Source organism: Rhinatrema bivittatum, chromosome 8 (assembly GCF_901001135.1).
Source record: "Rhinatrema bivittatum chromosome 8, aRhiBiv1.1, whole genome shotgun sequence".
Taxonomy (NCBI): Eukaryota; Metazoa; Chordata; class Amphibia; order Gymnophiona; family Rhinatrematidae; genus Rhinatrema; species Rhinatrema bivittatum.
This window is the reverse complement of record NC_042622.1, coordinates 191,752,588-191,765,283: the sequence shown is the minus strand read 5'-3', so window position 1 is coordinate 191,765,283 and position 12,696 is coordinate 191,752,588. Positions and strand designations below refer to the sequence as shown.

Genomic DNA, 12,696 nt, shown 5'->3' with positions numbered 1-12,696 from the left:
AGAAGAAATAAAAAGTTGCAAATTGGCTGTTCAACTGAACCATATGAGCGAGGAAAGAATGAAAACATCTGTCCTTAATTAGTTCTAGTAACTGTGTTTTTTTTAATTAGAAAGATCAAGGTGTGCTGCTCACTCTCATCACCAGACATGCCAGAGTGCAAAAAAAAGAAAACTCTAATCAGATTCGCCAGGGCACTGGCTTCTTTCATGTAATCATTTGCTTGTAAACTAAACAAAAGGATGTGAGTTTTTACTTTTACAGCTTTGAAGGTAGTGGAAAATGTCAGCTTAGAACTTGTGTCTAATGTGATAAAACTGTCCGATTATACATGAATTGCGATAATTCTTCTCTTTGGATGCAGACGGACTTTATTTTTTAACCAACAGTAGTATTTCTTTTGCCTGCTCTGACAGATGGAAATTAGGTCCTTTTCTGTTTTGTTCTAGTACAATTTTTGGTTTTCTTCAGAGCCAAGCAGCTGACACCATCCCCTGGCTTTCATGTAGCAATATGTACTGCACTGTTCTTACACCTGTGTCCTGCCCTAAGGATGAAAGGTACTTAGGGTATCTGCAGTGTTATTCTGTGATTATGCAACAATATAGCACAGTATACCAAGCAGAAATATCATCTTATCTGGTGTAGTGAAATGCAGTATGGACATCTCACATCTGATTAGCCTGAACCACACCTCTGAATCTAAGTTCCCTTCCTTATTCATACCACATAAATCAGTAGCTTTCACTGGGACGTTCTCACTCCTTTTATTTTCTTTTTAAGTCCACCCACTTAGAAAAGCAAGTTTGCTTACCGTAAACGGTGTTTCTGTAGATAGCAGGATGAATTAGCCATGCTGTCTGGGAGCGTTGACGCGACCTGGAGTAGGCGGAGCTTCCCTCAGATAGTGTTAGAGTTTTCAACTCTGTGCGCCTGCATGGTCGTCTACCCGCGCAAATCCGTTTCTTTCCTCAGTCTCTTTGTAACCAAGCGAAGTGTATGACCAAAAAGGGTACAGTAGAAAATAGGGACTGTCTAGGGAGCTGGGAGGGATCGCATGGCTAATTCATCCTGCTATCTACGGAAACACCGTTTACGGTAAGCAAACTTGCTTTTTCCTGTCGATAGCAGGGCTGAATTAGCCATGCTGTCTGGGAGTCCCAAGCTCCTGGGTTGTGTCTGTATAGGTTGTAGTTAAAGATTTAGGATCACAACCCTTGTAAAAGTAGACAGTCCTAAGGCTTGGTATTGGTTGACAAGGCTGCAGTTCCCAGTGCAGCGTCTGTAGCAGCCTGTTTGTCAATACAATAGTGTGACGTGAAGGTATGAAGAGAGGACCAAGTTGCTGCTTTGCAAATGTCTATGAATGGTACTCATTTAAGATGAGCAATTGAGGTTGCTGTCGCACGTATTTGGTGCGCTTTTGGTTTGCTTGTGAGTTTGGTCGAACGTTTGCTGTAACAAAATTCAATGCAATAGCATAACCAGTTCGCTATGGTCCATTTGGAAACCAGTTGACCTGGGTTGTTTGGATTGAAAGAGAGGAACAACTGAGATGGCCTGGATGGAGAGTGAGATCTTCGCTTGTAATAAGCCAAAGCTCTTTTGTAGTCCAATGAGTGTAGGAGCTTGTCCCGGTCATTGAGATGAAGCTTTGGTTTGAAAATGGGTAATGTAATTGTTTGATTAAGATGAAATGAAGTAACTACCTTAGGTAGGAATGATGGGTGGGGGTCGCATAGTGACCTTATCATGGTAAAATTCTAAATAAGGAGAATAATGAACCAGAGCCTATAGTTCACTAACTCGCCATGCAGATGGAATGGCAACAAGATAAACTGTTTTCCAGGTGAGGTATTTGATGTGACAGGAATCTAAAGGTTCAAACTGTGGAGCCATGAGTTGTTCTAGCACCACATTGAGATCCCATGGTACCGGAGGTTTTGTTGTCGGTGGTTTTAAATGTAGTATGCCCTGCATGAATCTGGAGATGAGGGGATCATTAGAAATTGGGAGACAGTTATGACAATGATGAAACGCTGCAATGGCACTGACATGTACTCAAACTGAAGCATATGCTAAACCAGAAAGGTAAAGCGTATTCTATCTAGCAACTGGGCTGCTGTTGATGAGAAAGGATCTAGTTGACGAGGTGCACACCAGTCTGCATAGCGGCGCCATTTTTCTGCATAATTACGTCTAGTAGACTGTTATCTAGAGGCAATTAACACATCTTCTAGATACGAAGGGAGGCCTAAGTGGTTTAATACAGTCCTTTCAGATGGAGGGAGTGGTGCATCGGGTGGAGGAGGGTGCCCCCTTCCTGAGTCAAAAGGCATGGGTGATTCCCCAGTGGAATCAGAGGGCATATGGAGAGACGCATGAGATATGCATACCAAGGTTGCCTTGGCCACGCCAGGGCTATGAGGATCAAGTCCGCTACGTCTTAAATGCATTTCTGGATTGTCCTGGAGATAAGCGGAATGGGAGGGTAGGCATACAGAAGGTCCCCTGTCCACGGAATGAGGAAGGCATCTGGAGTGTATCGGAGACTGCTGGGGTAGATTGAGCAAAAGCTTTCCATTTGACGATTTGTTTGTGCTGCAAAGAGGTCGATCGTCGGGAAACCCCATTGTTGGAAAATTGTTAGGGCTACTTCCCGATTTAGAGTCCATTCGTGTGGATGGAATACTCTGCTTAAGCAATCCACTGTGACATTGTCTAGGCCCAGCAGGTAAGTAGCTTGAAGTGTAATTTCCTGCGCAGTTGCCCAATGTAGGATGCGAAGTGCTTCCTGACAAAGTATCCATGAACCTGACCCTCCTTCTTTGCTTATATAGAACATCGTGACCTGGTTGTCTGTGTAGATCATCAGACTTTTTCCCATGAAGTGCGGAGAGAAGGTTTGTAGAGCTCTCCAAATTGCTCGAAGTTCCAGGAGGTTGATTTGGAGTATACTTTCCCAAGTAGACCAGCGGTCCTGAGTTTTTAAGTGTAGAAGGTGGGCTCCCCAACCTTTCTGGGACGCATCCGTTGTAAGGGTGAGTTGATGAGGAGGTAGGCGGAAGGGTGCTCCTCCTGACAAGTTGACAGGAGTCATCCACCATTGAATGTCCGTTTTCATCTGATTGGTGATTCGTACAGGGAAGGAAAGAGGTTGTTGGAACTGTGGCCATCGACTCTTTAGACCTCAATTGAAGACGTCTCATATGGAGTCTTGTGTAAGGAACCACATGGATAGCTGTCGCCATGTGTCCTAAGAGCTGAAGGACCCGACATGCAGTTGTTTGTCGTTGCTTGTGCAACTTCTGAGCTAGGGAGGTGAGAGTGAATGTCCTGTCCTCCAGAAGGTAGGCCCTCACCTCTAAAGTGTTGAGGAATGCTCCAATAAACTGCAGCATCTGGGTAGGTTGCAGATTCGATTTTTTGTAATTTATCAGGAATCCCAATGACTGTACACAATTTATAGTCTGACTCATGTGAGCTCGAAGGGTAGCCGGATCCGAAGCTACCAGTAGCCAATCATCCAAATAGGGAATAATTTGGATTGATCATTTTCGGAGGTGAGCCACCACCACCGCTAAACATTTGGGGAAGACCCTCGGGGCTGAAGAGAGGCCAAAGGGTAGGACTCTGTATTGGTAATATTCCTTCAGAGTCTTGAAACAAAGGTAGTGCCAGGATGAAGGGTGCATGGGTATATGGGTGTATGCATCCTTGAGGTCTATTGAACATAGCCAGTCGTTGGGTTGTAGGAGAGGTAGAATGTTTTTAGGGAGGTCATTTTGAATTTTTCCTTCTGAAGGTATTTGTTGAGGTTTCGGAGATCTAGGATTGGACGGAGATCTAGGATTGGACGAAGTCCTCCGGATTTTTTTGGAATGAGAAAATAATAGGAATAGAACCCTTGGTTCTTTGGGGACGGGAGAAGTTTGTGAATAAAGTTTTGGATGCAGAGAGTGTGTAGCTCTGCTTGAAGATACGTGGACTGGGTTGATGTTCCCCGAGGAGAAGGAACATATGGAATCCTTGGAGGGATATTGAAATTTAGGCGATAACCTTCTTTTATGATCTGTGGTGATGGTTGTCCAATTGGTATAGAAGTTCAACAGGCGACCTCTGATAAAAGGCGGTGGGGGTGGCTCATGGTTGCTAAAAAAGCCGGTGTCTGTTTTTGGGGTGCCAGAGTTGGTTGCTTTTGTGGACGTTGTTGACGAGGACGTCCACGTGATTGTTGAGTTGGAGCCTGATATCGCTGTTGTGAGTAACTTTGTGGGCGATAGGATTGGTAGGGCCGGAAGGCAGGTCTCGGGAACGAACTTCTTTGGAAGGTAGGGAAAAGTTTCCTGTAGGATGATTGAGAATCTGTGGGTGTTGTGAATGCCAACACTGCAGTTTTCTGCTCTTTAAGATGTGCAACCGTTTCTGTAAACTTCTCACCAAATAAGTTGTCCCCCATACAGGGGATATCAGCCAATCTGTCGTGCACATCTTCCCTTATTGAACTAGCTCTTAACCAGGCCATTCTGCGGGCTGCGATGGCTGTTGCAGATGAACTTGAGGAACATTCAAAAGATTCATATACTGATCGCAGTAAATGCTGTAGACCTTCCTCCATATCAGTAAATGGTTAAGTAAAGAGCCATCAGGAGCTATGCAAAGGGGGCGTAAGTTTTGCAGAGTTTCAAACAAATACTTTATCATATAGAACTGATGTTGCTGAATTCTTGTAGAAAACATGGAGGAATGGTAGACCTTGCGACCAAAATCATCCATGGATTTTTTCTCCTTCCCTGGAGGGGAGTTAGCATCTATTTTAGAGCGTTTAGACTTAGATAGAGCGGACTCTACTACAATAGAGTTATGAGGTAATTGTACCGAGTCATATATGGTGGAATTTCGCATTCTATATTTCAAATCAATCTTTCTGGGCGCAGGTCCTGTTGAGTATGGTTTTTCCCACATTTTGTATAAAACAGAGTTTAAAACATCATGTGGGGGTAAAGCTGTGGGTTCAGGTGGCGTATTGAAAAATTTTTAAATGCCAAGAACCTCTGACCTAGGATCTGGAATTGTTGCAGTTTGTATTTTTAAGAGATTACCCACCTTCTCAATGAATTTCATGTAGGTTAAGTCTTCTGGTGGGGAATAGGGCTCTGGAAGGCCTTCTGGTGGGTCTGAAGACATGCCCGTGGATGAACTGGGAGAAGACGTGGAAGTGTGAGAAAGTAGGCTATCTGGTCTTGCTGGAGTTGGAGACAACACCGGTGGAATAGGTTGTGAAGGCCCAGGAGAAGCAGGCGGTGAAGATGGGGTCACCGGTCTTGGATAAGTAGATTGTAAATCTTCAAAAAAGGTATTCAATGCTTGAGATATCTGTAGCATTGCCGTGGAGGCAAGATGAGTCTGTGGCCTGAAAGGAAGTGGCGTTTGTGGAACAGCTGGTAGAGGAGGCACCGTGAAAGGCACCGTATGCTCCCGGGTGGTTTTTGGAGTGGGATGCATTGTAGATGCCCCACTGGAAAGTGAAATACTACTGAACGATGGAGCCCTAGAATCTGAGTCGAAAGAGAGTTCCACGTCTACATCCGAATCCGGCCTTGGCGCAATGGAAAGAAACGGCTTTTTAAGTACACATTTCGTTTTTTGTGTACTTTTCCGAGGCTGAAGGGTAGTTGGTGTACCATGTTTGCTAATGCGTTCATGGTGCACGGATTTGCCTTGATATTTCGTTATGCCATGTTGCTTCGATGCGTCATGTTGTGTAGGCAATGCGCCAATGTGCCATATTGTGTCATCCTGCACCAATGCTTCATTGTGCGCCGATGTGGTTGATGCGCCATGGTGACTCGACGCTTCATGATGTTTCGATGTGCCATGCTCTGAGTGTCTACCTTCATGCTTTCGACACCTGAAATTAGATTGTGACGAACGTTTCTGTGACGAAAGGGGGGTAGCGGGAACAGAGCCCTGATTCCCGGTAGTTTTTTGAGGGGATTTAGGAGGAAGAACCTCGACCCCTTTCAAAGGCGCTGGGCATTTGGCTGACCTTGCCGTTGTTGAATCTTCTGGTTCCGCCGACGCAGGTCTTTTTCCTCAGCTTTTTTGAGACTTCTCCGGTCCTGAAGAAGATTGTGTGGAGGGCGGTCTCAAACGCGCTATTTGATCCGCACATTGTCTTCTGGCCCTGGGAGACATCCGACCACAGTCCCTGTAAGAGGACTGGTCGTGCTCCGGGCCTAAACAAATATAGCAATAATTATGTCCATCCGTGATGGACATAATTTTGCCACACTGGCAGTACTTTATGGGAGAAGAAATGAGGGAAGCTTGCTGGGCAGACTGGATGGGCCATTTGGTCTTCTTCTGCCGTCATTTCTATGTTTCTATGTTTCTATGTTACTTAAACCCAGAGGGTTTAGGCGCCATACTGCCCGAAAAAAATTTGAGAAAAATCGCTGAAAAAATCGCAAAAACTCTGACGAGGAGAGAGAGAGAGGGAACCCCGCGTGCTATCAGCTCACAGAAAAAAAAGAGACTGAGGAGAGAAATGGATTCACGCGGGAAGACTACCACGCAGGCGCACAGAGTTGAAAACTCTGACACTATCTCCTCCCGGTCGCGTCGATGCTCCCAGACAGCATGGCTAATTCAACCCTGCTATTGACAGGAAAAATATTCTCTTTAGGGTCAAGAATCTCATTCTACTCAACACACCAGTTTCTCTAGATTTTTACATATGGGAACCCAAAATAGTAACTGAGCTATGGGACTGGATGGCTCACGGGAGATGTTACTGCATTATAGGGCCTTTCACCTTTCGGCCGCAGTTTCAAATTCAGCTCAGGTTCAGTAGGGCCTTAAGAAGCTGGCCTATGCGAAATAAGCTTGTGTTCTTAGTCCAGTTCCATAGCCTTGTCTGGTTCCCAGGAAATCTGTGAATTCCTCTGTACGCTTTGTCACCAATTTGTCAGAAGGACGTAAGTCGGACCCTACGTTTTCCTGTTTGAAGTTGACAGTGCACCATAGAGAGGTGGTAAAGTAGCAAGTCAGGACTCTAGCACACAAGCCCACTTCCCCTCTTTCACTGACATGTGTGAACTCACCTTAGCTTCCTGTGTCTCAGTTTATCCAATTAGATACTAGTGGTAATATATGCACTGCTCTCTTTCGCCTTTGGAAGGTTTGGTGAGGTCAAATTGTGCAAAGGTGCTGCCAAACTATTTCATCCATATGTATGTGCTGAAGATGGGCAATTTGCAATCAAATATTGCCTTTGGGCATTACCTTGAATTGGCATTCAGGGTCCCCAGTTGCAATCACGGCAAAATTATTCTTTTGAAAACTTGATGATTGCAAACCAAGTTTAGTTTAGTTTAATGATCTTGTATGAAAGTGATTTACATTTAAAATCAGGTTCTGGCCTGATTTTTCTTCTGCAGCAGAAAGCTTAGGAGAATTTGGCATGTTAGAGAGTGTTTTCCATTGCATGGGAAAGGACAAAGACCATCTCCTGTGGGGAGAGAGAATGTTTCCTGTGCCAGAGGACCAAAAAAAGAATAGTTATAGTTTGCATTTATTTATGGCTAGGCAGTTTCCTCCTGATCCTCTGGGCTCCCAGCTCAAACAGCATCAGCCTGTACTGGACTACGGCGACATTGGTCTTCATTTGCTATTATATTTCTATCAAAACTTTCCCTCTTCAGTCTAGTCCAGACATGACAGGGACAGTTCTTAGCCCAAAAACTGTGCTCTTTCTAACCTGGTATATGTGCACCCTAAATCTGGCCCACAGGTGTTGCCTCTGTACACTGGCCAGGACGGGCTCCTCTCCCAGGGCTGGGAAGGCTGCTCCCACGGCATCCCTAGCCTTGGCTGGCCTGACAAGCAGAAGCTAAAGTAAGGAACTGAATCTGGATCTCCCATACAGCCCTGTGGAGCACTGCCACTGAGTCACTGGGCTGGCTCAGTAAAATAAATGGTTTCATGATTGCAGTTATGTGGAGTGCAAACCATTCGCAGTCATTGAGTTCCCTCCCAATCTCTCATCTCTTGTACGTTCTAATTTTCGTGCAGTTGCTTTGGTTGAAAGAATCCAACAACCTACTGAGTTCAACCTTCAGAAATTTAAACAAGTTTGGTCAAATATTTTCTAACTCAGAAGAAGGCAAATATCCTTTTGAGCTGAACTCAGTTTATATAGATGGGAAAAATCTTCTTCGGTTCCTTTGGTCAACACCTGTCACTTAGAATCTAACACAACCTGAATACCCAGTCTCCAGCTGGTTGATTTGAATTGCTAGCACTGTCTATCAGATTGCATTTCCTCTTAACTTAACTGCACTCATTGTAAATAATATTTTACTATAAATGAATTCAAATCCATTTCCTTCCAGGTGCTTTCCAGTACTTTTAGATGTTGATCAGATACATCCTTAATCTCTTTTTTTTTTCTTTCAGTGTTCACTATTCATAAGCTTTTTTTGTCAAGTTCAGGGGTTAGATTTCAATTTCAGATATGCTCCCCTGCTTCCGTCACTACACACACACACATGCTTACATATGCAAATACAAACATTGCAAGTCAGTTATTTTCACAGTGTTGAATTAGCTAATATTATGCTCAAGAATTCAATCTCCTGCCACCTCAGGAAAGGAAAACATTTTACGGAAATGACTGTGCAAGCAGATACTTGTGCAAAAAAACATGGAGGAGCTTTTGCCCAATTCTTAAATTTAGTGTTTCTGGGCAAAAGTCTAGCAATGCTTCAGGCTGAAGATTTGGCCCCTTGGCATGCTCTTTTGACTGTTTAAACAATTCTCTCAATCTGAGGATTCCAGGTAATAGATTGCAGTTAATTTGTGCATTGTGTCAAATAGACTGAATGAATGTCACTGTGCTCTTTTGACACAATTGGATATTCCAATCTAACACCACTGTGTGTGTGTATTGGGGAGGGGGTGGAGGAGGGTAGAATTTTCAAAACTGTGAGAGCAGCTGAACACTCTGTGTCCTTATGTCCATGGACACTGCACCATATACCTTTCCTTTGAAAATTACCCAAGGAAAAAAGGGACAGAGATTTTTTTCTATGCATACTTTTTCCAATCCACACAATTCAAAACTGTGCATTGTTTTCTCTCCAGCCTGTCCCTGCTCCAGGAATGCCTCCATGAAAAAGCGGGTAAAAGTGCATGCATTACAGCACAACATGCAAGCATTTATCCTCCTATAGAGTAAGTCATTTTAAAAAAGCTCATTTACCCAGTGTTCCTGATTATTGTCTATGGCTGCCCCTTTTTGTCTTTTAGTCTCTTGGAACTTCTAGGACAGGGTAATACATGTTCCCACTTTGCAGACCGTGCCCTGGCTGTGCTCACATGGCTCTGAGCAGCAATGTCAAAGGGTCCCATTCTTCGGCTCATCCTGATAGCATATGTCTCCCAACATTAAAGAGCCAGCATAATCTAAACCTGGAGACAACAGAGGCTGAGTTTAATCAGCAATAGATCTGGTCTGGTACATAAGTGCAGAAACCATGTGGCTGGATGTATCAAGAATGCCCTACAGGAGCTCAGGTTTCATTATCGAGGGAAAAAGCAGAGGCACTAAATACAGTGATGCAATTTTTACAATACTGAGTCACACTGAAAGTCCTCAGAGGCTGAAAGCTATAGATGCTGCTATTGAGAAACAGATAACATGCAGGCTTGTACTGGTGGCATTACCATTGTCAGAGATGAGCTTTTTACAGTATTCCCCCTCATGCAAAAATTTAGCTTCAACAGCTCGCCTTCTGCTGTGCTGTAAATGCTTTAAGTGGATCCCCACATTTACTGTTGGTACATCTTTCAGAGATGCTCCTCAGTTTAGAACAGTATCATTCAGATGCATTTTTTTTCTTTTCTACTTTAACATCTTTAGTTAACACTATTACAGAGAGATTCTGTATGAAAAGTAAATTCCCTAAAATTACATTAATAAGAAACGAAACTGGGAACTGAACAAGCCATCTGTCAAGTGATGTATGGAATTGTTCTTTCTTTTTTTTTTTCAGTTTGTCAAACTACAAAACACATTTACTGTACCACCATATTAATATTTCTTTCTGAACTGTTACATTGTATGCTAGTGCTGTGGATTTGGATACTTGGATTTATTTACAGAGGCTCTCTGAAAAAATTGTTTAGAATTTTTTTCCTGTTACTGGAGTTCTTTAATTTGTAAGAAACTTATCTCACCTCCTGCCACAAGGCTGTGTGCCTTAATTAAGCCCGTTCTCGAGCCCCCACAATATTGCTTGGAAAAAACATACAGCACATATGGTAATTTAGTTACAGCATGGATATGGGGGACTCTGACAAATATTTTGCCAAGCTGCTCTTTGCTATGAAATTATATCCCTCATATGGTTTCTTATATGTTATACTAAGCAAAGTGACATTGAATGGATTGCACTGTTAAATAAATGCAAAGTCAATTATTTTGACTAGTGTTTTCTAATATAATTAGAACTTTCACAATAAAATATGAGTCACATCTTTGCCATCTAGTAGGTTTAGCTTTGTAGACTTACAGAAAATATAGCTAAGTATGCCCTGTGATGGAAAGCGTTAATGATTTACATGCATTCCTACCATTTAGCTGTCTGTAGACGATATCTTCTAGAAGCGAAAGCCTTTTCAGCACTGCCTCCTGGATAGGACTGACCCCATGGGCTGTCAGATTGGTCACATCTGCCCTCGGATGGACCTCATGGTAAGAGTCCCCACTCTTCAGTGCAATGGGTCTACACTTGGCCAAAAATAGCACAAAGCCAGCCACCGCAATCAAGTTTAACACCAACAAGACTTTGACTCTCCTCAAAGAAGCCATCAAACTTCCTGTGTGGCCACTTCACCTTTGTGTCAGTAAATAAATGAGTGAGTTCTTTCTCTTCTGAATTTTTACCTCTGTGGGAGGTGAAAGATAAAGGTACATCCCCATTCACCTTGCTCGGCAGAAGCCAAAAAATAGGGTATGATGTGGCAATGAAAAATTATACAGAAATAGTCCAACCAATTGCAAAATAATATCCTGGAGTGTTACAACAGATGTGGTTTATGACCCCAGATACTGGCCATCCCATTCGCTTTGCAGAGATCTATCCATTCAAAACGTACAGAGCAGAACAGGTGCATCTACTGACATTTAATATTTTGGGTTTCTGCTCCAGCGTCTTCAGGCAAATGAGGGCATTATGACAAACACTGGGGATCTCCGAACTTTTGATAACTATATGTTTGGGCAAATCTTTGCTCCATGCAAGCGTGCTCATCAGTTAAATTAAAATAACACGTTCAACTGAAATTGCTATTCGAAAACATGCTAAGTAAATGATGATACCGACTGAATCACTGTGCTAATTAAAGCACGTAAATGTCAAAATTGCCTTAATGTGGTTTATAAAAAAAAAAAACCAAAAAAAAAAAACCCCCCGAAGGATTGTGCATTAGTAGTACAGGCAGAATGATGAGAGCACGCTGCAATTCCACTTGATCGTCAGTTAGCTCTCTAAACTAAAGAAATAAACTTAGGCATCCTTTGGCAGCAGTAAGCTCTGCGTCGCCGTTTTCATTTTTTCCTTCCGATTTTCTGCGAGGCACTGCACGGCAGTCCACTTATTTTAAGAAAACAGCCGGGGCCAGAAAACGAGTGCGCGCTGCATGCCAGTCCAGGCATCGCCCTCTTTTAATTTAAAAAAAAAAAAAATAGTTATTAATAATAATTCGACTTCTCTGAGCTTGCGGTCTTCTGGGGATGCCTCCGTTACTGGAAATGCTTCCAGCCTCGCTCGGAGACGAAACAGCAGCCAGGGAGGGAGGACTTAGCCGCGCATCTTGGCAAAAAAAAAAAAAAAAAAAAAATTCCCCTGCCCCCTCCCCTTCTGTTTACTTAATGGAAATCGACTCAACGCGCCCGCAAGTGACAATGCGGCAAAGCCCCCGCCGCCCCTTCCTCACCCGGGCCGCTGCCCCTTCATTACCCGCCTCAGCCTCAGCCTCCGCCCCCCCCTCCAACACTGCCCGACCGGCTCAGGATAACGAGCGCGGCATCCCTCCCGCCCCGCGCTCCCGCCCCGTGTAACGGTTCCAGTCACAACGGCATCTTATTTTCTAACGGGTTCGCAGAAACCGCGGAGGAGATGCTCCCCCCCCCTCCCCCTTTTCACGCCGGTGCCGGGCAGAAGCCGCTCTGCGCGGCTGCCGATTTGGTGCCGAGCGTGGACATCCTTCACATATCCCCCACTCCCCCCGCCGTGCAGGCTTCGGGAGCCCTCCGTGCGCGGGGAAGGGTTGGCAGGAAAACGCGGGCTGGAGGGAAGGCGGATCTGCGAGCCGTCTGGAAACCAGTCCAGCAAGGCTGCCGAGGATCGCAGGTGGAGTGATTACTTCTCACACGCCTTACCCGAGAAGCTAAGGGCAAAATGCACATGAAATGACAGGCGAAGAAAGAAGAAAAAAAAAATGCAAAGAATAGACGGGTGGCAGTCTTTTAAAAAGAAAACACACACGCACACAACCCCGTGGAATTTTTTTGCAAGCAGCCCTTTTTCTTCTTCGGCAAGAAAAACTGTCAAAAAGTTGGGATTGATTTATAGGAAAGCAAAAAAATATGTCACGCAGGGAGGCGCAGCCGCTCAAGGGCTTCTCATTGC

General features: G+C 44.1%; 1 protein-coding gene across 1 annotated transcript in view; it reads right to left on the bottom strand.

The window, feature by feature from the left end:
* The window catches only part of GALNT17 (polypeptide N-acetylgalactosaminyltransferase 17), a 564,093-nt gene extending 552,224 nt beyond the window's left edge, over nucleotides 1–11,869 (bottom strand). Inside the window, exon 1 of the mRNA XM_029612687.1 lies at nucleotides 10,637–11,869. Coding sequence (XP_029468547.1) covers nucleotides 10,637–10,874 — 238 coding nt within the window. The 5' untranslated portion in view covers nucleotides 10,875–11,869. The remainder of the gene's footprint in view (nucleotides 1–10,636) is intronic.
* Between the last annotated feature and the right edge of the window lie 827 nt (nucleotides 11,870–12,696).